This window comes from Papaver somniferum, unplaced genomic scaffold (genome assembly GCF_003573695.1).
Source record: "Papaver somniferum cultivar HN1 unplaced genomic scaffold, ASM357369v1 unplaced-scaffold_43, whole genome shotgun sequence".
Classification (NCBI taxonomy): Eukaryota; Viridiplantae; Streptophyta; class Magnoliopsida; order Ranunculales; family Papaveraceae; genus Papaver; species Papaver somniferum.
The window spans coordinates 577967-602809 of NW_020646860.1; the positions used below are offsets into that span (position 1 = coordinate 577967).

Here is a 24843-nt window from a genome sequence, read left to right on the forward strand (position 1 = left end):
AATAATACCAAAATCATCAAAACGAAAAATCACATAAAAAGCGCAGGAAATACCATTTTAGGCAGAGGTGTCAATGAGGTCTTGAATCTTTGTTTAGTGAGATATTACCGGAATTACTTGCTAGAGACAATGAACTATATCTTGAACTTCTAGTGTTTGATGTAATTCGCGATAACGACCACGGATGATATCTCTAAGGTTGTTGCCAAGCTCGTGTCGTCAAAGGTTGTGCGATATTCCCCTTGGACTTTATCCAATCAATGGAAATAACGCCGGTTGAGATTAGTTATTTTTAACTTTAGCTATTATAGCTTCGCTAACACAATGTATAGATATAGCTGGCACAGGCTATTACAGACAGGAATGTTTTCTCAAAAGCATCTTAGGCACTCAGCCCCCTCTCGTGCTTTATCTAACGCAATACTCTTAGATTCCATAATGAATTGAGCAATAAAAGTATGTTTGGAAATCTTCCAAAAATAAACCCTCCTGCTAGAGTGAAAACATATCCACTCGTAGACTTAGACTCATGTGAATCAACTGTCCAGTTTGAATCACAAAGTCCCTCAAGGAAAACAAGATACCTTTCATAATCAAACAAAAGGTAATAGAATATTTTAGGTACCATAATACTCTACTAAGTGCATCCCAATGCTCTTGCTCTGGACTACAAGTATATCTACTTAACTTACTCACAATATAGGCAATGTCTAGACTCTTACAGTTCGCTAAACTCATCAGACATCCTATAACTCTTGAGTATTCAAGTTAAGATACTTCATTATCCTTATTTTTCTTGAGTCTACAAGAAGAATCATACAGAGTAAAAGCAGGCTTATAATCAGACTGATTGTATCTCTTAAGCACAAATTCAACATAATGAGAACGACTAAGACTATAAACGTTAGATTATCTTCTAACCCTCATCCCTAAGATTACATCAATAGGGCCTAAGTTTCTCAAGTCAACGTTCTCATTCAGTGCATGTTTTTAGTGGAATTCATCACATCTATGTTTGAATCAAGTATAAGCATATCATCAACATACAAGCATACAATCACACAGGCATCCTTAACAAGTTACTTGTAAATATACTTGTCAGATTCATTAACTTAAATCCACTAATCATTATTACATGATCAAATTTTCCATGTTACTGTTTACGTGCTTATTTTAAAATCTATATAAATATTTGTTCAACTTACAAACTTTGTCTTCATAACCTTTCACTACAAAGTCCTTATCAGGTTGGTCTATGTAAATTTATTTATCTAATTCACAGTTTTAGAAAAGCTGTCTTAACATCCATCTGATGGATCTCCACATTTGTTTATGGCAGCAATATCAATTAGCATCGATCTTGACAGAAGTAATTCTCGTTATCATTGAATACAGATCAAGAAAATATACACATTTTATTTTATAGCCTTTAGCTGCCAACTTAGCCTAATATTTTTCCACAGTTCCATCTACCTAACGTTTCCTCTTAGAGACTCATTTACATCTCATGGTCAAGTCTGGTTCCGACGGACTGAGTCCATTTCACTAATGAAGCTTCTTACTAGAATGGAGTTTCAGTAGATGTCAAGGATTCTTTACAAGTCTAGGATCAAACTAAGCTAGGTATGTTATGAAGTCGGTTTCGTAAGAAGTCTCAAGTATAATTTTTTTACTTCTCTTAGGCTCAACATCAACTTCATCTTCCTTTAAAATAAGTTCTGATTGAAAATAAATCTAGGGGATCAACAACACATCTCTAATGAGGTACATGTTTAGAATAAACATGTTCAAAGAACTCAGCATCCCTAGATTCCATAATAATATTCACACCAAAGTCAGAAAAAATTAGAACACACAACCAAAAATCTATATTTAGAAGTATACTCAGCATACCCTATATGAAGACACGATCAACATTTTTGGTTTCAATCTAGTTCTTTTAGGAAGAGGAATTACAATCTTAGTCAAACACCCCCACACTTTGACGCATTCAAAAGAAGGTCATCTACCTTTCCATAAATCATATGGAGTTTCATCTAATCCTTAAAAAGGGTACTCTATTCAGGATATACTAGTTAAGAGGACTGCCTCCCCCCACAAGGCCGCAGGTAATCCTGAACTAACCAACATGGAAATTTCATCTCCTTAAGGATACGGTTGTTATGTTCAAGGCTTCTAATTGGTTTTGAACTTCAATTTTATACATCTTAAGGCTTCTAAGGAATCATCCTTATCCCTAAGCAAGTATACAAGATAGTACCTACGAAAGTTATAAACCATCTTTTACCATAGTGGTTTTAGGTTGAACTCGTGTCAACTAGGCCTAACTGAATTAATTCTAAGAAAAGATTTTATAGCATATTTTGATTCTACACAGATTTCACTTTTGTGTTCAAAATCCAAACTAAATTTGGGTACGCAGCCTATGCTGGTCAGTTTAAGCATTGACTTATAAGTTTACGGTTCAAACTCTACCACGCAAAACATTCAATCATACAAAGAAAGCACAAGAATCAACTATGTTCACTTCATCAGTTTTCCCGTTAAGCTTATACAGACCCAAAGTCCTACAACTCTTGCCTAAAAAATCACTGCCTAGTTACAACAAGTTTTCCAGATTCAATTAAAATTTTAAATTTTTTTCCATCTATAACAGAACAAGATACAAGATTCTTGCATATGCTTGGAACATGAAAACTTCATTCAATGTGAGAATATTACAAATATGAGCTTTTTCTCGACCTTTTCCTTTTATGCAATCTATGTTGCAGATGAGTTAATCAAAAAGAGTTTCTCGACATCCCCTATCCTCTGATAGGAGGTGAATATGCCTCTATTTCAACGGACATTCTTGGTGGCTCCAGAGTCCACCTACTGGTCTCTCACATTGGTTATTAAAATAATTTCCGACATCATGCCACTAAACTCGTTCCAGTTTGTTTCAACTAAATTAGCATTAATTTTCTACTTATTAAGGTTTTTATGTTGTCTACAATTTACTGCCGCGTGGCCAGGAATTTTACAATCATAGCAATCACCCTTAATTAAAGTAATGCCGAATTCAGTTTTACGAAACATACCTTTCTTCTGAAGACTACGCTTAGAGTTGTTTAATGTTCTCGCCTTTTTCAGCTTTGGAAGACTTGTGTTCATCCACAGGCTCCTGGTATCCATGTCCCTTTCCAATTTCGACTAGGCCAATCACCTAATACACCACATCTCACAAACTTAGTTCCGAAATGAAAAATAAAATATGAGTTTTGAATATAACATCTAGATCTACAAACTTCGTTTGAATCACCATTTCAAAAAAAAAACTCATGTTTACCCCATAAAAACTACTTTAGTTAACAACAAATTTCTGCCCAACAGAATTTTTCAGGAACGTTTCTCTATTTTATAAAATATCAAAAAAAAAAAAACTTTTACGACTCCAAAAATTCTGAAATTTTACGTAGGTAACTGTCAGGATGTCTACTACGTCGTGTCAAAATGGTTCATCAAAATTCCTTCTAGGCTGAGAGATAAATTCGAAACTTTACATCTAACCAAAAATCTGTTTTTTGTTTTTCACTCCATAATTAACATCCATGATTATTACAAACTATATTGTGTTAAGATTGTTGGGTGTAATAATCAAAAACAAGGAAAAATCAAATAAGAAAAAGTTATTGATACTTAGCTCCTTTATAATGTAAGTGATCGATTTGATGAAACGAACGAGCTCTTCAGATCTCCGCAACAGCAACAAGGCAAAACTTTGGAAAAACAGAGTGAGTCACGTGTTCAACACGTTTCCCTTGAGACATTAGCGCCCGGCTACACTCAAAAGTGATGTTATAGCCCTCACAGGACGGATATCTCCAGGATAAAACACCCTACTACACCTACTACTAACATATGTAGTAGATGCTCAACTTGCGCTTGGCAACTCCAAAAAAAAAAACTTAAGGAAAATCGTGAACGTTAAAGAAATCACTATAAAATATTTCCCCTTGGGGGTCTCTCTAAAAAAATAGAGAATCCCCTTTCCCATTGATTTTACAAAAGTAGTGAATTTGTTTATATAATTGACAAATACAACCTAAGAGGAACTGCCCGATGTGGGACTAAAAATCTTAATTATATAGTCTCTTAAAACAACTAAAAAGTGGAAACTCCACGGTGTGGGACTAATAAGTTTTTCATTCACAAAGGAAAACAATAAATTATAATTTTTTATTAAAACTTTAGAAATCATATGTTATTAATCGTTTTCCAACAATCCCCCACATGAATGAAAACTCAGTAAAACACGAAAACACAATAGATCTTGGTAAATCAACAACCCAATCTCATGACCCGAACTGACTAAAGAGGCAGACAGATCGTGCATGTTGAAGTCATACTAGCCATTCAAACGTCATCTCCCTCACACAACAGTGTGTTGACCCCAGGGTCATACTTTGGATTGCAAAGACCATATAATATAGATAGCTTTCGTCTTTAGTTCCTCACAAGTGACTAAAGTTTCATTTAACCAAAGTGAAAAAGCATGAACTAGTGAACCCTTAGTGACCCTTAGGTCCTAAGTTCCAATAATACCAAAATCATCAAAAAGAAAATCACATAAAAAGCGTAGGAAATACCATTTTAGGCAGAGGTTTCAATGAGGTCTTGAACCTTTGCTTAGTGAGATATTACCGAAATTACTTGCTAGAGACAATGAACTATGTCTTGAACTGCTAGCATTTGATGTAATTCGCGATAACGACGACGGATGATATCTCCAAGGTTGCTGCCAAGCTCGTGTCGTTTTGTCAAATTTGGCCCTGGACATATCCTGTTTCTCAGAATGCTCTCTGAAAGTGTTTACCTTTACCCACCACAAATTAGTTGGCTCATTCGAAACCTATATCTTGGGATCTCCGGTCAGCAAGGTTGAGTATCCTTCATGGCAAGTTTAATTTATGAGCTTAAGCCCCATCCCCCTCGATGCATTTTTAACTATCTCTTTGTAAAAACCTTTCGTCAAAGGTTGTGCGATATTCTCCTTGGAATTCATCCAACAAATGAAAATAACGCCGGTTGAGATTAGTTATTTTAGATTTAGCTATTATAGCTTGGCTAACACGATATATAGATATAGCCGGCACATGCATATGCCAGAGAGGAATGTCTTCTAAAAAGCATCTTAGGCACTCGGCCCCTCTCGTGCTTTATCTAACGCAATACTCTCAGATTCCATAATGAATTGAGCAATATAAGTATGTTTAGAAATCTTCCAAAAATAAACCCTCCTGCTAGAGTGAAAACATATCCACTCGTAGACTTAGACTCCTGTGAGTCGACTGTCCAGTTTGCATCACAAAGTCCCTCAAGGACAACAAGATACCTTTCATAAATCAAACAAAAGGTAATAGAATATTTTAGGTACCATAATACTCTACTAAGTGCATCCCAATGCTCTTGCTCTGGACTACAAGTATATCTACTTAACTTACTCACAATATAGGCAATGTCTAGACTCTTACAGTTCGCTAAACTCATCAGACATCCTATAACTCTTGAGTATTCAAGTTAAGATACTTCATTATCCTTATTTTTCTTGAGTCTACAAGAAGAATCATACAGAGTAAAAGCAGGCTTATAATCAGACTGATTGTATCTCTTAAGCACAAATTCAACATAATGAGAACGACTAAGACTATAAACGTTAGATTATCTTCTAACCCTCATCCCTAAGATTACATCAATAGGACCTAAGTTTCTCAAGTCAACATTCTCATTCAGTGCATGTTTTTAGTGGAATTAATCACATCTATGTTTGAATCAAGTATAAGCATATCATCAACATACAAGCATACAATCACACAGGCATCCTTAACAAGTTACTTGTAAATATACTTGTCAGATTCATTAACTTAAATCCACTAATCATTATCACATGATTAAATTTTCCATGTCACTGTTTACGTGCTTATTTTAAAATCCATATAAATATTTGTTCAACTTACAAACTTTTTCTTCATAACCTTTCACTACAATGTCCTCATCAGTTTGGTCTATGTAAATTTCTTTATCTAATTCACGATTTTAGAAAAGCTGTCTTAAGATCCATCTGATGTATGTCCAAATTTGTTTATCGCAGCAATATCAATTAGCATCTTGACATAAGTAATTCTCGTCATAAGTGAATACGAATCAAGAAAATATACACCTTCTTTTAGTTTATAGCTTTTAACTACCAACTTAGCCTAATATTTTTCCACAGTTCCATCTACCTAACGTTTCCTCTTATAAACTCATTTACATCCCATGGTCAAGTCTGGTTCCGGCGGACTGAGTCCATTTCACTAAATGAAGCTTCTTACCAGAATGGAGTTTCAGTAGATGTCAAGGATTCTTTACAAGTCTGGGCTCAAACTAAGCTAGGTATTTTTTTCTCTTTACAAGTCTAGGCTCAAACAAGTGTCGCAATTTATGAATCTCAAAATTTTCCTATAAATGGAGTACGTCAAGGTAAAGATTTGAGATACAGAGATGTTTCAAATCCTTACAATAGATAGCCATTAGCATTTTGTTCTTTTGGTTATTCAGTTTACTCCATCATCTCAAACGCGAATAATTCTTAAACAAAGAATATTAAGTTCAAAAACCGAACTCATTGATTATAAAAAAAAAATGAAACAACAATGCATACGCTAGACCTGTCCCCTGTCAGATTTGAAGCCGATGGACCTGAATCTCCCTTGTTTGCTTGTATATTTACTATGAAGACAATATAAACAGCATGTCATAGGTAACTTGGTAAAACAAGTGCCTTTTTTAATAACAAAAATAACATGAATTCAAAGATCATCAAAAACAGCTGAAAATAGGCCTTCAAAGTTTGCAAGAGAAACAATTCAATACATGAGTAAAAATCTCCATGGAGCATTGGAGCCCCAAACGGTCCAATGGCAGGACAAATGGTCCACATTTTTTAAGCGGTTACATCTTAAATAACTATATTTCAATGTTTCCGATTTTCAACTTTTCAGGTGGCCGGAAGGGCAGGTTGGACAGGTGACTCGCGGGCAATTGACCCTTTTACTGCCATGGATCTTTTTTTCACATACTTTTTTCCAACAAACCTTGTGATTTGAAAAAATATTAACATCAACCACATATTTTTTGGCCAACTAACTCCTACGTAGCTAACTTTGTACATCATGCTAATTTTACCGCATCATCCTACCACAAAACTACACATTCATGCACAAACCATGAAGAATATGTACTAGTGACCTAACTCTCATACTATCATCCTCAACCCTCTATAAAACTTGCTATGAATTAAATCATCTGATCCTCAACATAATACTATCCTGCACAATTATTCCGATGGCAACTTCGGCAAAAGAAATGATGGCAGCTGATGAGGAAGAACAATATATTTTTCGAAGTAAGTATCCGGCAGTGAAGGTGCCAGATGACATGACATTACCTGAATTTGTGCTTCAGGGAGCTGAACAATACGCAGACAAGGTTGCAGTAGTGGAGACGATGACTGGGAAAGAGTACACGTACGGACAAGTGATCAGAGACGTTAAAAGGTTTGCGACTGCCTTGAAATCACTTGGTTTTAGAAAAGGAGGTGTTGTGGTGGTTGTACTTCCTAATGTGGCTGAGTACGTCATAATTGCTCTTGGAATTATGTCTGCTGGAGGTGTTTTCTCCGGTGCAAATCCGTTGAACCATGAATCTGAGATACGGAAGCAGGTGGAGGATTCCGAGGCTAAGATCATCGTCACCAATGGTTCGAGTTACGAGAAGGTAAATTAGCTAACATTCTGAATGATTGAATCCAAACCAGCCGAAGTAGCAACTAATAAACTTTTTGTTGTTACATTTTTCAGGTGAAGGGACTGGGTTTGCCAGTAATTGTGCTCGGTGAAGAAAAAATAGAAAGCACAATCTGGTGGGATGATTTACTAGAGGCAGCTGATCTTTATGATGGAAACAAGACGATGAACACCATCGAACCCATCAACCCACGGACAGACTTATGCGCCTTACCATTCTCATCTGGCACAACAGGCAAATCAAAAGGCGTGATGCTAACCCATCGTAACCTGATCGCAAACTTAAGCTCCACACTGTTCAGTGTAGGTCCAGACATGGTTGGTCAGTTTGTGACGTTGGGTCTAATGCCGTTTTTCCATATCTATGGAATCACCGGAATATGTTTTGCCACACTTAAGAACAAAGGTAAAGTTGTAGTGATGGGAAGATTTGGGCTCAGGTTGTTCTTGAATGCTTTGATAACACATGAGATTACATTTGCACCTATTGTGCCACCAATCATACTGGAATTGGTTAAGAACCCGGTGGTGAAAGAATTCGATCTCACGAAACTCAAACTCAGGGCTGTTATGACTGCTGCTGCTCCTATTGCTCCAGAACTACTTTCTGCATTTGAAGCCAAATTCCCTGACGTACAAGTCCAAGAGGCATATGGATTGACTGAGCACAGTTGCATAACACTGAGCCATGGAGACCCAGAAAGAGGCCATGAGACTGCTAAAAAGAACTCAGTTGGGTTCATACTCCCTAACTTGGAGATCAAATTCATCGACCCGTCTGGAAAATCTCTTCCCAAAAACACACATGGTGAAGTCTGTGTTCGTAGTGACTGCGTTATGCTGGGTAACATAATATACTTACACTTGCTCATCCATTCTAATAAGCTTTTACATTTCTCCAGAATAATTGTTTTATGTTGAAGCTAATGAAATAAATACTGTAATCGAATATGAACAATGATAAGGTTATTTCAAGAATAAGGAGGAGACGGAGCGTGCGATAGACGCAGAAGGGTGGCTGCACACAGGTGACATTGGATACATTGATGATGATGGAGACGTCTTCATTGTGGATCGCATCAAAGAGATGATCAAAGTCAAAGGTTTTCAAGTAAGTTTATTTACATGTTGCTCAGAGTTTTTGGTGATATGGTTTCGCGCTGATTGTCACAATTGGCTGTGCATTGCAGGTGGCTCCGGCTGAGTTGGAAGCAATCCTTCTTTCACATCCTTCTGTTGAAGATGCTGCTGTTGTTCCGTAAGTGTCTTTCTTTGTCCAGTTTAGTGTTTACATTGTTGCAAGATTTTGGTTTTAACCAAGTAATGCTAAACAGGTTGGCAGACGAAGAGGCAGGAGAAATTCCAGTAGCATGTGTAGTTATGAGCCAAAACTCGACAGAAACCGAAGCCGATATGATGGACTATGTTGCTTCAAATGTAGCTACCTACAAGAGGGTTAGAGCTCTTCACTTTGTCGACTCAATCCCCAAGTCACCCTCTGGGAAAATAATGCGAAGGTTTCTCAGAGAAGAACTCGAAAAGAAGATTAACAGCAGTTCTAGTCCTGCTCAACAGTAGCTATCCAAATTCGATTGCAAAAACAAACGTGCAATTAGAACTTAGAAGATGAACCTCCGGGGAACAACCTTTACTTTTCATTAGCTTCTTTTAATTTCAAGTCTGAATAAATAATAATCCATGATTAATGAAACATACAGATTTTATGCGAGAAACATAATCACTGTAAAAAACTACCAAGTTTTCAATATCCATTGATCCTAAGAAGAATCGTGTAAACGAGCTTACGAAAGCACCTACTTGTAGTCACAAGTGTTATGCAGCAACACCTGCAAGTATATATTCTTTCTAATCAACCCATCTAAAACTGGGGGAAAGAAGCCAAAGATTTTTACAGCAAAAAATTACGAATTTCATTTATCCAATGCATTGAATGCAAGCATCCCGAGAGAGCATCTTACCAATCAGAGTCACCGACATGCATCCACCTTTCTACTATTCCACCTCCCAGATACTGAGATCATATTATGAAGGGACTCTTTTTTGGGGGTTTGCGGCCACGTTTCCTCCTCGGGTTGTTGTCAACCATGCAAGAGAAGGCTAAATTAGCAAGGTCTTCATCCTCGTCGTTTATTAGAATCTTTGCAGTGCTAGGGTTTTTGAGAAGGAGCTTGGCCACAAGATATCCAGCAATTGACCATGTCTGGTGTAAACAAGCTTGTTTCCCAATGAATCTGGCTCGTTTTGTATCATAATATTCTGGCCACCTGTCTTTTGCAATCCGCTTCTCTGCAATCTCCACAGCCTTCTCAGCAATTTCTGGTCTGCCCATCTTTATACATGCCACTGTAAGCTGCAATAATTTGAAGAACAAATGAGAAAGAAGAAATTTTCATCGCATCAACGGGGGGAGAAAACCATGGAAAAAATCTTTGATCCTTTCTGAAACAAATTCCATTCACCCACTCCTTGATAGAAGAAAAAAGTTTTAGTTTTCTTTGGTTGTTCTAAAGTAAAAAAATTAATACAAGTTTAACAAAATTATTACATACTATTAGAAAAAAATATGTCATTCTAAGTTGAGCTAACGAAAAAAAGCGGAAAGACTGCCATTATAAAATAACGAATCCAGTTGAGGTTGTTGATCTACATTAAGAATTGATGAGCAAAATTAAAGTCACACCTGTCTAGAACGCTAACGTGTGCTGGTAAACACTACTGTTTAGTTACAATTCAAAAGTAATAGATTGAAGGAAAAGTGACTGACCTGCCAGAGTAGAGTTGGCCATGAACCTCCATTATGGTACGACCAAGGCCTGCACCAGAAACAAAGAGGTTAGGTTTACAGATGCAGATAAAATGTCAAATACTAGAAAATCATTGAGAGATTCACATAACAATCATTAAGAAGCTGAAATTTACGTGTTTTTGGGATCACTGCCAGTAATTATTTTCCATTCCTGCCCCTCAAGAGCAGGATAACATATCTTCAGAGGCATGTCCGCAATCAAATCTGACCATTTGGCTTCAATGAGATCCAGGATAGCATGGGATTGTTCTTTTGTCGCCAAACTGCTAGTTATAGACCACAAGTTCCCGAGTGAGAAGAAGCGGAAATCCATGTGAGCTGGCTGTAAGTTTCCAATTAAATAACCACCTCTATTGGGCATCCATTCAACCAGCCAAGGAGAAATCTGATCAGGATAGATGTTAAACTTGTTGACTGCATCATAGGAGTACTCTTCTGTTTTATAACGGTAGATCTCGTTCAGCTTCTTCATGTCAATCCAGTAATATTCCCTGATATGGAACGACAAAGCAACTAGACGGTTGTTGAGTGCCCGAAGTAGGTCTTGTGACCCATCCTCAGCGGTAAGCATGTCCCGCGAAGAAAGTAGAGCTGAATAGAACAATGCCTGGAAGAACACACGACTTCACACACTTCAGTTCAATCTCTTCTCAAACACAATCATTAAACAACTCCTGAATAGTGGAAATCCACTAAAAACCAAAATCTCACAGAAACGTTATATAAGAAAAGGACATTTTTGCAAGCTGAGACTACTCTCTACTCCATCGCAACCTCATACCTGAATTTCTAGGGGGTGGCCGTGGATTCCCATACGGCGATCTATCATGCAAGAACCATCAGTTACCAGTAAAGTTGGAAACATGTCAAAACCATCTGCCAGACAGAGCTTTAAAATCATCTTAATTCCAGTTTGTACATCTACTCTCTCCTGAACAGTAAGATCTCCAGAGCATTTTCCGTATGCTCGTAAGAGGATAATCCACCACAATCCTGATTTTACATAGATAGAAAACAGAGACCAAGAAGCCAGGTTAATCAAGAAATAAATTTCATCAAGAAAGACTTGCTGACAATTTTATAAGCTTACATACCCGAATCAACCGGTGCAACCCGGCCAATTGCCGCCTCTCCAAAGTCAGGATCCAAAACTTCTTCTTTGGCCAATTCATCACCATCAAGTGGAACACTGCGAACCTTGAAGCTAGCAGGCATGAGCCCTTGACCAGGACTATGGCAGTCCATGGTTTTTTCCCAACTCTATCAAACACATGAAAAACAATCTATTGTAACTCGTTGAATGCTAATACCCTTAAGCCACCTCAATGACTAGAATGAGATATAAAAACAAAGACTGCTCAAGGAGACATAAAACTATAAAGCAAATGGGAAATGTTTAGAACGGAAAACACTCTATTACCTGTAATTGAAGTGTATGAAGGAGGAAGTTCCTAACAATGTCGTACTCGCCCTTCAATAGAAACGCAATACCAGACGGTATGAAGTCACGAATAAAGACCTGATCATAGTTCGCTAAAACTTTACCGGTTGGGTCCTTTGCAGCAATTGTTCCAATGGGGCTACCACAGTAAGTAAGTACAGAATCCCGCAATAGATTCCATGCTTCATCCTCAAGAGAATCCATGCTACTATCCGGATCACCTCCAGATATCTTACCATTAGTTGCGAATTTTTTCTTTTCCTCCAGTACCTGTTGTGCTTCCTCCACAAGCCCTCCCACATTCAAAGCATTAACTTCGCTGCTTGGGTTTTGTTTAACCGTTCTATCTCCAAGCCAGGACCCATTTACATCCTCAGCAGTTAACCCACTATTTTTTCCAACCTGTTGGCATCGACAACTGAGGAACCTGTATGGTTTAATTGCATCATTTCCATAGCCAATCTGATGAATACCATTCACTCCTCTAGAATTCCCATGTGTTCTTGAACAGTTAAGAGATCCTGCATACACTCTACTCTTTCGACACTTCACGCGGGATTTTGCAGGAAAAATTGGATTCGATTTACTAAAACATGAATCATAACAGAATACATGAGAAGCAGACCCCCTCAGAAAAATCACCTCTGAAGAGCCCATTGACATAATGCAATCTCCACTTGAGATCCTTTGCAGTTAACTCAAGTTCTTGAAGAAAACAGAACCTGAAGCTTTAAGTTTATCCAGTTGCAGTACCTGAGATAAATACCAAAAGTTAAATAGAATGCAACCCTTGCACTTTATAGTAATCTAACGGCAAGTCCAAGGAAAGCAGTTGTTACTGAATTGACAGAGATAACGTTACAAATTAAAACCCGAAGAAATGTAAGCCCCTTACTCCCTAATTAGGATCAGATATATGCACAAAACACTATCAGATTGCGCTTTCCTTACAATTTCTTTTATCTAAGGCCACATGAAAAATGATCTAAAAGCTGTATATGGTAAAAACAAATGTTCCAATAGCTATCATATCATCAACATCAAACAGCAGGGTACCCAAAAAAACTCACCGCAAGTAATAACTACAGCGAGCATACACAAACTCAACTATCTACATAGGCAAGTAATCTCAACTAACAGTCTACCGTCATCCAGCTATCAGTAGAAGGGCTTCTACAGGGCATCATTTACACCATAAACCGCCTTTTGAAACTAAAACCACCACAGGATTTCTCTAAATTATGAGTTAATCAAGTTTCACAGATTAGGTTCTTCAGGTATAATCCATAAATGTAAGTGAAAAAAAAGGCACAATTAACTTCAAAATTGAGTAGAAACCTAGAAATTGAAACTTCAAAAAATTGAAATCACCATTCACGAAAGAAACCTAAACCTAGAAAATCAAGATTATAGAAATCGTGTTACCTTTGAAGCGATGATGAATGATTTGTGACCAGAGATTTGGATTAGAATCTATCGGAGAAGAAACTAGGGATTTTGTTTTTGTTTTATTTGGAGGATTTCTATTCAATCCCTATCGAGAATATCATTCGCAGGACTAGTTTTCTTTTTCTTGATACTCAACTGAGCATTTGATTTTTATTTATTTTTCCATAAATGTTTGGGGTTCAATATTTTCTTTCCCTGTTTTTATATAAAAATTTCCAAGAAAATGGATAATCTAATTCTAGGGATAAGTTGTTGCTGTCTTTTTAGATTGATGGACGAACCTAAGTAGTGTTTGGTTGGTTTACTTTGAGCTTGAGGTCGAGCTGCTTGAGGTGCTGTGACTCGACATTCCAATCTGACTCGGATGTCAAATGGATCTCATTTACCACAATACTTGTTTCTACTTTTTTTTAACCAATCTGAGTGTGACTGGAATTATCTTACTCACCTGGATTTAATTCTATATGTTCTTTTTTTTTAATCTGTATAGATTAAAGATTATAAGGAGTAGGAAAACAAATCCAAGAGGTATAAATTGAGAACCCAACAAATGCAAAAGAAACAAGCTCTTGACATATCCCAAAAGCCCCCCCCCCCCCCAAAAAAAAAAAAAACAGGCACAATAGTTACATTAAGAGCTAAAATAAGTATTCCGGTCGGTGACGATCCAATCAAGATTAGAACGCTTCATAACTCCATCATTACGAGGTCAACAATAAGCTTGAATCTTCACCTACATGATGACCTTAGTCACATTAAAATTAATGTTCTTGGAAACAAATGCATTCTTGGACTTCCAAATAGCTGGCAAATAGTAGTTGTACGAGAGGTCATAGCTTCTTACCAATGGGGGTATTAATTTACATCTTCCACTTTTAATTATGGAGTCCATGCAGTCCAGTAAAACCCGAAAAAGACCAACTCCAATTAGAAAACATGTTTATTTTTTCAATATATTTGTTTTTTCAGTCAGACTTAATTCCAACTGACTCCAATATTTTGGAGTCAGTAAGTTGATCCCACAAATTAGGAACACTTTGTTCCCTGAATCAACAAGTATAAATAATGAATTAGGTCTGAATCACATAACGAATCGGCTATGACAAAAACTAAAACACAAACGTTATTACTTACATCCAACTCTTTCCGAGTCAGAAACAAACAAACATCCAACATATATGATCGTGATTGGCACCCGTAGTCGGTCCCAGACTTGCATGAGTCGAGCAAAAGGCCAAAAACAAACGTTAAAACTAACATTATTAAATGGTGTTGATTCTGTAGAAAATTCCACTGCTTTTAGGAAAAAGGAAAATATCCTGAATAAGTCTGCAAAACAAAATATCTAGAGAGAGTGGATAAGGTATTAAAATGACTGGATGCGCAAACGTGCACGAGGTGAAATATGTATCATCCAGTAGAAATATCGTTTGAAGGTTGGACAATCAGTTGAGGTGCATCACATATGCTCGGGGAAAGTGAAATTTGGGATATGTCTGGAGTTTGTAATGTAATTTGGTTAATTGGTTTGGTAAACCATCCCAACACTTTAATCTAGAAAGGCTGATGAATTTAGTAAATTGAAGAAGAACCGGATGTGCATTTACAGATTCACAAATAATCCCACGAGCATTAATATCAACCATTAATAATAACCACATACAACCGTTCATCTCTTAATTTCGACCACAATATGTAGAAATTATTGTTATAGTTTGATTTGAATTGGACTTTATAGTATTTAAGCGGAATCCAAAACTCAATCATGTCACGGATGGAAACAATTTATCGTTTTGTCTATGCAAACACGATGGCTCTGTTTGCTTATCACATTCAATAACTAGTAAGACAGAACCACAGTACTTTGTGTAAAAGCTTGGAACCTGTTCTTGTTCTTTAGTGACTCAGTTTTCTCCGCCATCTCAAATGATTTCAAGATAACAAAACCTCGAGGAAATGCAACGAAAGAAAATCTAAAAATTAGCAATAATAATTGATTATAAATTCTTTTTTTTATATTCTTGAAATAGACTTTTCAATTTTCTAGTTAAAACAACGACAATGATTTGGCTAGGAGATATGAAAAACATGACTATGTGCATGAATGAAATACTTGTTTATAGTAACTAAAATTAATAAGTTCAATAAGTGTGATCTTAGAGCAGTTCCTATGGACTCAACAAATCAAAGACTTGTTCATTTTGATCCCACTATGGACTCAACAAACATGAAAAACGGATGAACAAACCAAAAAATTTGTAGGTTTGATGAGTGAGATGGAAGAACATGCACGCTCTTTATGGAAGGCCGGGAAATCGTGGCACACTTGCTGGCTGTGAGCCAGAAACGCTGGCGTTTCAGCAAAAACTGCACGTGTTTACTTCACACGCCAGCGTCTGTACTGAACCCTCCAGCGTTTGACATAAAATCGCCAACGGCTAAATCTGGACGGCTGAAAATCCTTATCATCCAACGGTTAGAATTTTGAGTTCTATAAATACTCCATATTTCAACTCGAAATTCACACATCTAGTCTTCTTTACTATTTTTCTCTGAGCTTAAAAAAATTCTTCAATTCTGGAATTCAACAAATTTGTCGAAAGAAAATGTCTCGACCCTTGTTAGTTCGGCGAGCTCCGTATACTGAAGAAGAAGATGAATCTATTTGCAGAAACTATATTTTATTTACTCATGTTAGAGCATAGCTCGGTCGACCTTGCATGCGTTGCTATATCAAGCATGTTTGTCAATGTTAGTGATCAAAACTACGAGTCTTGATTTCTAGTCTATTATAGCTAAGTCTCGGACTAGGATAGAAAAGTGTAGTTGAGCTCAAGGACTTCATGGCGATTCATCATACAACGACGAATATCTACTCAAGGAACCGTGGAACTTCATCAACAAAAAGGTATGTGGAGACTTGAACTTATCTATCACTCAAAAGTCTATCTATTCTATCTCCTACTTCTTATGAGATAAAAAGTCGTATGCTATATAGACTGGATCATACACATTTGACATTTCGAGCTGAGTATTCACTACTTATCTTTTTCTCGAAATCCTGTGTTGGTAAAGCGTTTCGCTTTGATCAAGTTTATCTTCACCTAGTGACGAAAGTCATGAAAAGTTTCAATTACTTTGAGAATTGCTCTGATGTGAAACGGTCTGTGAATAATGGCTATATAACGTCCTCTGAGAATGTCTCAATGATTGGAATGAGAGTTTAGATTAATGTATTCCTTAATCCGAAGTTTTCGAACTTTGTTGATTGAGAGAAACCGGAGGAATTAGCTTTGCCAAGTCCGCGAACCCAGTCCGCGAACTGGCGGAAGTTCTCTTACCGAGAATTTCTGCTGGGATTTTCCAAAAACTCGTTTGCGTGTTTAGTCCGCGAACCTAGTCCGCAAACTGGCAGAAGTCTCTTTGCCGAGATTTTCTGCTGAGTTTGGAAAACTCTGCCGGTTGCCTTAAGTCCGCAAACTTTTTTTTGAGCTTAAGAAGTTATGATCTAAAGATGTGCTTTTAAAATGAAACTTAAATTACTAAGGAATGTTTTATGCAAACCGTGGCTATAAAGTCCATGAGCCGATTCATCGAATCGAATCATCTTTGTTTCAATTGTGTCTTGTGTAGTTACATAAGATCTCATAGCAATTGAACAACTCTCTAACTAGTTCATTTGAGTCAATTGAACTAGTTATGGTGAAGAAGAACTAGGTTAATATGAATTGCTCATATGGTTAACCTTTAGGGTTACTATGTTGAACCAACATACACGTACATGTTTGGGCATGGTTTTCACAAACCCAGTAAACGTATACCCAAGTGTGTGTGACAAGCTAAGTTTTCGATCTAACGGTTGAGAAATATTAGCTTGAATCTAAATCGGGTTTTCATCTAACGGTGAATATGGATTTCTTTGTAACTAAGGAAAACCATGATGTGAAGGCTATATAAAGGAGACATCTATCATTGTGCAAAAATAATCCCCACACGTCTGTGTGATACTAGTGCGCTCGCTAGAGTCGATTCTCCTTTAACCTTTGGTTTTCTTCTCTAAAACCAGGTTAGCGACTTAAAGACTTCATTGGGATTGTGAAGCCAGACCGATACTACTTTTATCGTAGTTGTGTGATCTGATCTTACATCTTCTATCGTACGAGTAAAATCTTTGATTGGCTTGAGATCGTGAGAGTTCTCCGATAGGCAAGATAAATAAGTCACAAACATCTTCGTCTCACTGTTTGTGATTCCTCGACAAACCGCTTGTGTAGTCAAGAAGGATTGTTGAGAGGTGATTGATTAATCTAGGTTGTTCTTTGGGAATATAAGACCGGATTATCAATTGGTTCCTTTTCACCTTGATTTTATATCTTAAGACGGAACAAAACCTAGGGTTTTTCTGTGGGAGACATATTTATCCTTTGATATACTTTTCTGTGTGAGACAGATTTGTTTATTATCAAGTCTGTGATTTTGGGTTGCAGCAACTCTTAGTTGTGGGTGAGATCAGCTAAGGGAATCAAGTGTACCTTGGATCAGTGGGAGACTGATTGGGGTTCAACTATAGTCCGAAGTTATCTTGTAGTAGGCTAGTGTCTGTAGCGGCTTAATACAGTGTGTATTCAATCTGGACTAGGTCCCGAGGTTTTTCTGCATTTGCGGTTTCCTCGTTAACAAAACTTCTGGTGTCTGTGTTATTTCTTTTCCGTATTATATTTTATATAATAGAAATAATACAGGTTGTGCGTTCGTGATCATCAATTGGAAATCCAACCTTTTGTTGTTGATTGATGTTGATTGATCCTTGGATATTGGTCTTTGGTACCGTCCAAGTTATTCCTTGTGTTTGATTAAAGACTCACTGTTGCTTTAGCCTGAGTAAATCAAAACAAGAGAGAGATATTGACTCCTTGAGATACTTTAATCTAGATTGAGTCTGACTGTCTAGTTGATTCTCTAGCAAAGTATTTCGGAGTTAGTCCATACATATTTCTAAGCGAAACATTGGGTGGTGTTGTTAGACCCCCCTCCTTTTCAATTGGTATCAGAGCAGGAAAACATGTTTAAGACCTCATCAGTCTGTGTTTGTAGCGATATGACTCTATGGAAAAAAGTGCTATCTCTGTAAACGTACCACCAGTCTTCGATGGCTCAAACTATCTATGATGGAAAGTTGTTATGCGCACATTTCTTCAGTCGCGTGACTTTCGTTCATGGATCTATGTTGTAAATGGCTATGCAACTCCCCTTGTTATGGAAAATGATGCATTTGTACCTAAAGAATTATTTATGTATGATGCAGCCGAGTTAATTGCTGCAAGGAAAAACTCCGACGGGTTGAACGTCATCTTGCATGCTATTACCCCAAATCTTCGACATCATGTGGCCTCGTGCACAACGTCTAAATAATCTTGGGATATTTTAGAAAGCGTAATTGAAGGTAACCCCGGTGAAAAGGAAGCTAGGCTTCAAAACCTTAATTCTGAATGGGAAGACCTTTATATGGCAGAAGAAGAATCGTTTGAGGATTTTTATCACAAACTTTATGAAATTGTTAATGCATCATGTGCATTGGGTAAGACCATTCCTGAAAAGGAAATTGTGATGAAAATCCTACAATCGCTGTCACCCAGATACGAATCTAAAAGACATGCCATCGTTGAGGGAAATAACCTTAATACTCTTTCGCGAAACACTCTTGTCGGAAAACTTAGAATTTTCGATTGCGAATACATGTCAAGAGATGACCTTCAATTGAGTAGCAATCGTGTCAATTCTCCTGATTGTAAAACTTGTCTTCCTAAATTGACGAACGAGAAAAGTGGGAATTGCTTTATTTCTTCGTTGTCTCTGTTTAAACTGAAACTTAAGAAAATACTCAGACGTAGCAAAAGAAAATCTCAAAAAGAAACTTCGTTAGTCAAGTAAAGGATAAGAATATCCAGAAAATCCATACTAATGAAACTGGTCTTGCGTGCTATAAAAGTGTTCATGTCACTTCGAAAGATCCAGAAATGGAGGTAAGAGAGTGTTTCAGGGCGAAAACGATTTCTGTTGATTTTGGTAATTTCGGGTGTGTGGGTGAGAAACGAGTTTAAACCCTAAACAATGTATGAGAGATCAATCTATACAAATCCGACCTAAATCAAGAAATGGTCGTTCCAAACTTGCTTCGGTCACAAAGTGAACGAGAAGGGTTGGTTTGTGGAGGGAAGCGAAGAGATTGTTGAGACCAGAATAGTTGATTCTGGAAGAGTAGTTGTTTCACGACTTGTATCAGAAAGTGGGAAGCTAACAGATGGAAAGCTAGCAAATATTTTCTGAGTGGTGTATGCTCCTGACCTGAACTTGTTGTTTGGTGGAAATAGGTAATGCCTATTTATACAAGTCGAAGTGAAACGTACTCTGGTCTCATTAAGAAATGGAATACGAGTGAGTAAATGGGAGGAGGTGGTAACCGGTAATGCCTGGAATTGATGTTCCATAAAATAAAGTGTTTCACCATTACTCCCTGTATTTACTAACCACCTCATCCTTGTGACACTGTCTTACAACGGGCATAGTGTACGCCGCACACTGTAAACCTCCAAACCAATACCCAATGAGCATCCCCAAGTTTGTGACATGTGTTGATGTCTCGAGTGTTTTCGTGGAAAACAAGTAGCATGTTGTTGTTGTCTGGCAAGTTGAGCTTGGGAGACTTGCCGGCTCGGTGGTGACCTTCGACGGTCGAGATTTTTTATCTTAAGAGGAAAGGTCGCCGTTGATTATTGCAACCCTTCGTTTTGTAGCCAGTGGCATGAAAGCATGATCAGTATGGATTTAATATAGCCTAGTTTAGGAGCGGCCAAAATTTAGGGTTTTGGCTTTGTTTAGGCACGACCAAACTAGGGCCAAAGGTTGTCATGCGTTAGCTGGTAACCTTGGACGGCTAAGATCTGCATCTTAGATGAAAAAGTGGTCGTTGATTGTTGCAGGCCTTCGTTTTGGTAGCCGCATAGGGGAGGCCGGCATGGTATGGCGTGACAAGGTGGCTGGCATGCCTTGGCGTGGTTTGGCGTGGCCAAAATTTGGGTTTGGGATAAAGGTTACCATGCGTTGTTTGGCGACCTTAGACGGCTAATATTTGCATCTAAGATGGAAGGGTGGTCGTTGATTGTTGCACGCCTTCGTTTTAACAGCCGTGAAGGAAAGGCCGGCATGGTATGGCGCGGCAAGGTGGTTGGCATGTCATTGGCACATGTGGGCATGACATGCCTTGGCGCGGTTTGGCGTGGCCAAGACTAGGGTTTTGGGATAAAGGTTACCATGCATTGTTTGGCGACCTTGGACGGCTAAGATTTGCATCTAAGATGGAAGGGTGGTCGTTGATCGTAGCACGCCTTCTTTTTGATAGTCGCATAGGGAAGGCCGACATGGTATGGCACGGCAAGGTGGTTGGCATACCATTGGCACATGTGGCATGGCATGCCTTGACGCGGTTTGGCATGGCCAAAACTAGGATTTTGGGCCAAAGGTTACCATGCATTGTTTGGCGACCTTGCACGGCTAAGATTTGCATCTAAGATGGAAGAGTGGTTGTCGATTGTTGCACGCCTTCGTTTTAGCAGTAGTGAAGGGAAGACCGGCATGGTATGGCGCGGCAAGGTGTCTAGAACGCCGTTGGCACATGTGGCATGGCCAGCATGCCATTGGCATAGTGGTGGGGCTAGCATGGTTGGCATGCTTTGGCGCGTAGACGTGGCTGGCATGGTATGTCATTGGCACAGTGGTGTGGATGGCATGGTTGGCATGCCTTGGCGCGGAGACGTGGCTGGCATGGTTGGCATGCCTTGGCGCGTAGACGTGGATGGCATGGTATTCCATTGGAACAGTGGTGCGGATAGCATGGTTGGCATGCCTTGGCGTGGAGACGTGGCTAGCATGGCATGCCATTGGCACAGTGGTGCGGCTGGCATGGTTGGCATGCCTTAGGGCGGAGACGTTGCTGGCATGGTTGGCATGCCTTGGCGCGGAGACGTGGCTGGCATGGTTTGCCATTGGAACGGTGGTGCGGCTGGCATGGTTGGCATGCCTTGGCGCGGAGACGTGGCTGGCATGGTTTGCCATTGACACGGTGGTGCAGCTGGCATGCCTTGGCGTGAAGACGTGGCTGGCATGGTTTTACATTGGCACAGTGGTGCGGCTAGAATGGTTGGCATGCCTTGGCGTGGAGACGTGGATGGCATGGCATACCATTGGCACATGGTGCGGCTGGGATGGTTGGAATGCCTTGGCGCGGAGACAGGGCTGGCATGGTTTGCCATTGGCACGGTGGTGCGGCTGGCATGGTTGGCCTGCCTTGGCGTGAAGACGTGGCTGGCATGGTTTTCCATTGGCATGGTGGTGCGGCTGGCATGGTTGGCATGCCTTGGAGCGGAGACGTGGATGGCATGGTTTGCCATTGGAACGGTGGCGTGAGAATTAGGGTTTGGTATGTACGAAGATGATGTCGGCAATATTAAGGGTTCTACCGTGGAACATGACACATGTATAAAAAAAGGTACCCTGGTAATTCTTACGTAGGCATGCTGATTGATTCAATAAATGCGCTAGTGGTCATAGTGAATTCATGTCAGATGTATGGTTTTACGATTTTAACCCTAAGCTAAAAACCACCATCAACAGAGAGATAACTAAAGCATGGATGAAAACTCTTGATTATTGTCTTGAGGAAATCTACGACTGCTCTTACAGTCTTTTTGATGAAAATCATTCACATGATTCTTTCATGACAAGTCCGTCTGTGTCTCATGAGTTGGGTCAGAAAACCTCCTCTGAGTTTGTGTTAAACTCCAGGAGTATCTCGGAAAAGGCTCTACCAAATCTCTCTGTTCATTTGAGTTCTTCTCAGGATCTTCTTAGCACGATAAATCAAAAACAGTCCTGCCTATCTAACCGTTGTTTTAAAAAGAAAATGAAATCTACCTTTCATAAAAAGGAGTTTTCAAAAACGGCGCAGGATTTGCAAAGATCAGTAATCAAGTTTATTAAAACTGTTATTACATTGGATAGGAAAGTTCTTCGTAACTCTCCTTTTCAAATGGATAAGCAGAAACCTAGTGCAATGGGTGGTTTCTCTCTTGGCAAGGATTATCCCAGTCCAACATTGGATTCGAAGCCTTTTGCTCAGTAATCTTGTTGAGAAATGGTTCTTGTATTCTCTTCCTCTTACACAATAATAATGATATACAAGAGGACTGTAATATAATCTTGTTATTTTCTGTTTGTGCTTTTACCAGGTCTTGTTCGTGAACGGCTCCAGCTTTTTGGATAACTAACTTCTGTTAGGTTTTGGTAAAGAGGGTGTTTCTGGGATTTCTACACCTTTATTCCCTTTTAAAAGCTCTACCTCTTCAACTTTCTCATTTCATCTTTTCAACCATTTAAAGAAAGTGATGTATGGACGGTCATGTTTCCTTCAAAGAAGATTCGTTTTGATTCTTCTGATAATGAGATGTGCTATGATAAACATGTCTCTTCTTCTGATGATAACCATGTTGTCTCTCAGTTTGATAAGCTCTCTTTAACCATGAATCTCGTCTTGGAACAAGTTCGTGCTCTGAAAAATGAACTTGAAGTTTCTTCCAAAAGACTTAAAGAGAAAATGGATAGTCTTGAATCAATGATTGACCTAATCGAGGATGAGCTTAAAGAATATAGATAATACGAGAAGAATATTCAAGGTAAGTGAAACGATTTTCAAGAGGTTTAGATACCTAGTATGTCTTCTTTTTGGTTTAGTTGGAAGAAAAACTAGTGCTTTGAATAGGGAAGATTGTGACTACATGATAAGCACAAAAGTGCTACATTTTATACCCATATTTATATTAGTTAGTACTCAATATTTTGACTAATGACACTATTTTAGTGCTTTTGCGGAAAGTACAAGTGAATTCGATCATCCAGCGAATAAACATCAAAATGTGAGACTTAATGGTGAAGCGAGTCGATGTCAGCACACTAATGCCACCTAAGATTAGTCAAGAGTGACTTTATTATTGTTAGCATAATAATGAAAGAATATCACCTCCATGACCACCTGCAAATGAAGAAAAAGAAAAGATTAATATATCTTGTCCTTACATAAGTTCTCTTGCTATATTTATATAAAGAATCTAAAGGAATATTTGAAGCCAACTGACGACATTTTGCAAATACAGTTAAGGTGGGACCCATCACATGCATGAAAATATCATGCTTTCTAAATGAAATTCATATACTATGGAAAGTGGAGATTCGGTGATACTTTACAATGTCTCGTCATATTATGACACGCGGCACAACATTATTGGATGAATTTATATTTTCATGACATGTGGAACACTTCTATTGGGAGGTGATGTGGCGACGAAGAAGAAATATGTGAATTCATTTGTGAGCTATATTTATGAGTTGTTTCAAAATATACTAGAGGGGCGCCCGACCACAGAGCTAGAAGAAAAACAGGAGAAGGGTTTTGGAGTTTTGTTTTCGATTCTTCGTTTTTCTTTAGCTAAAGTTTGATTTTAATGTGTTTATGGTTTTTGAGAAAGCCATGTCTAGCTAGAGTTATGTTAGGGTTTGGGTAGAAACCAATTTAATTGTGTAAACTCTACATTTATATGCTCAATAATGATTTAAATGACTAGTAGTTTTTCTTCATATAACTTGGTATTTTATTGTTCATGTGATTTTCTTGATTATTTATGCTTTTGAATTGATATTTCGTGCTTCGGTTAAATCCCTAGACGTGGTATGCAAGGATAGATAGGTAATGCTTTAGAATCACTACTCATGAAGCGAAGAAAACTAGAGCGGAGAAACAATATTTGAAAATGCATGGAATAGATTTTTAAAGATTAGTAGAGTTTGCATAATTAATTGGTGGAAACCGAAAATCCTAACAACCTTCTATCATTCTGTTTTTCGTTAAAATTATTTATTGTTTCATTTTGTTTCAAATTTCTGAAAACTCATTAAACATTATCTATTTGATTATTTGGTCTTGGTATTAGTTAGAAGTAGTATTTTCACACTCCTCGTGGGAACGACATGTACTTGCCATTGTTCTACTAGTGAGACATTGTGAACTTGCAGTATTTTATTGTAGGTTTCCGAACCTACCATGTTTTTGGCGCCGCTGCCGGGGAGTGGTAGAAAAATACTCGATAGTTGATATCATTGTATGTAGCTTATTTTTAATTTTTGTAAATAATTTATTTTTATTGTTCTTTTAATTCTTTTTATGCAGTTTGTTTGATTATTTTTAGGTACTT

General features: G+C 38.2%; 2 protein-coding genes across 4 annotated transcripts; one reads left to right on the forward strand and one right to left on the reverse strand.

The window, feature by feature from the left end:
• Positions 1–7352: 7352 nt before the first annotated feature.
• LOC113342567 (4-coumarate--CoA ligase-like 1) lies at positions 7353–9446 on the forward strand. Its single transcript, XM_026587074.1, has 5 exons — positions 7353–7797; positions 7881–8670; positions 8792–8937; positions 9017–9084; positions 9161–9446. Exons 1-5 carry the CDS (start codon positions 7366–7368, stop codon positions 9402–9404), a joined length of 1680 nt encoding a protein of 559 aa, XP_026442859.1. The 5' UTR covers positions 7353–7365; the 3' UTR covers positions 9405–9446.
• A 7-nt stretch (positions 9447–9453) lies between these two features.
• LOC113342566 (neutral/alkaline invertase 3, chloroplastic-like) lies at positions 9454–13773 on the reverse strand. 3 transcript variants are annotated; one of them, XR_003356734.1, is made up of 8 exons: positions 13520–13772; positions 12074–12847; positions 11748–11913; positions 11435–11646; positions 10767–11260; positions 10612–10660; positions 9806–10197; positions 9454–9673 (listed from the first exon to the last, which is right to left on the reverse strand). XR_003356734.1 is itself a non-coding variant. In XM_026587072.1 (7 exons), the coding sequence occupies exons 2-7, from the start codon at positions 12755–12757 to the stop codon at positions 9865–9867; spliced, it is 1938 nt and encodes a 645-aa protein (XP_026442857.1). In that variant the 5' UTR covers positions 12758–12847; positions 13520–13773; the 3' UTR covers positions 9462–9864. The 3 variants fall into 3 exon arrangements, 2 of the variants coding, with proteins under 2 accessions (XP_026442857.1, XP_026442858.1); XM_026587072.1 differs by having other exon boundaries at positions 9462–10197; positions 13520–13773; XM_026587073.1 differs by lacking the exon at positions 13520–13772 and adding an exon at positions 13165–13442 and having other exon boundaries at positions 9462–10197.
• Between the last annotated feature and the right edge of the window lie 11070 nt (positions 13774–24843).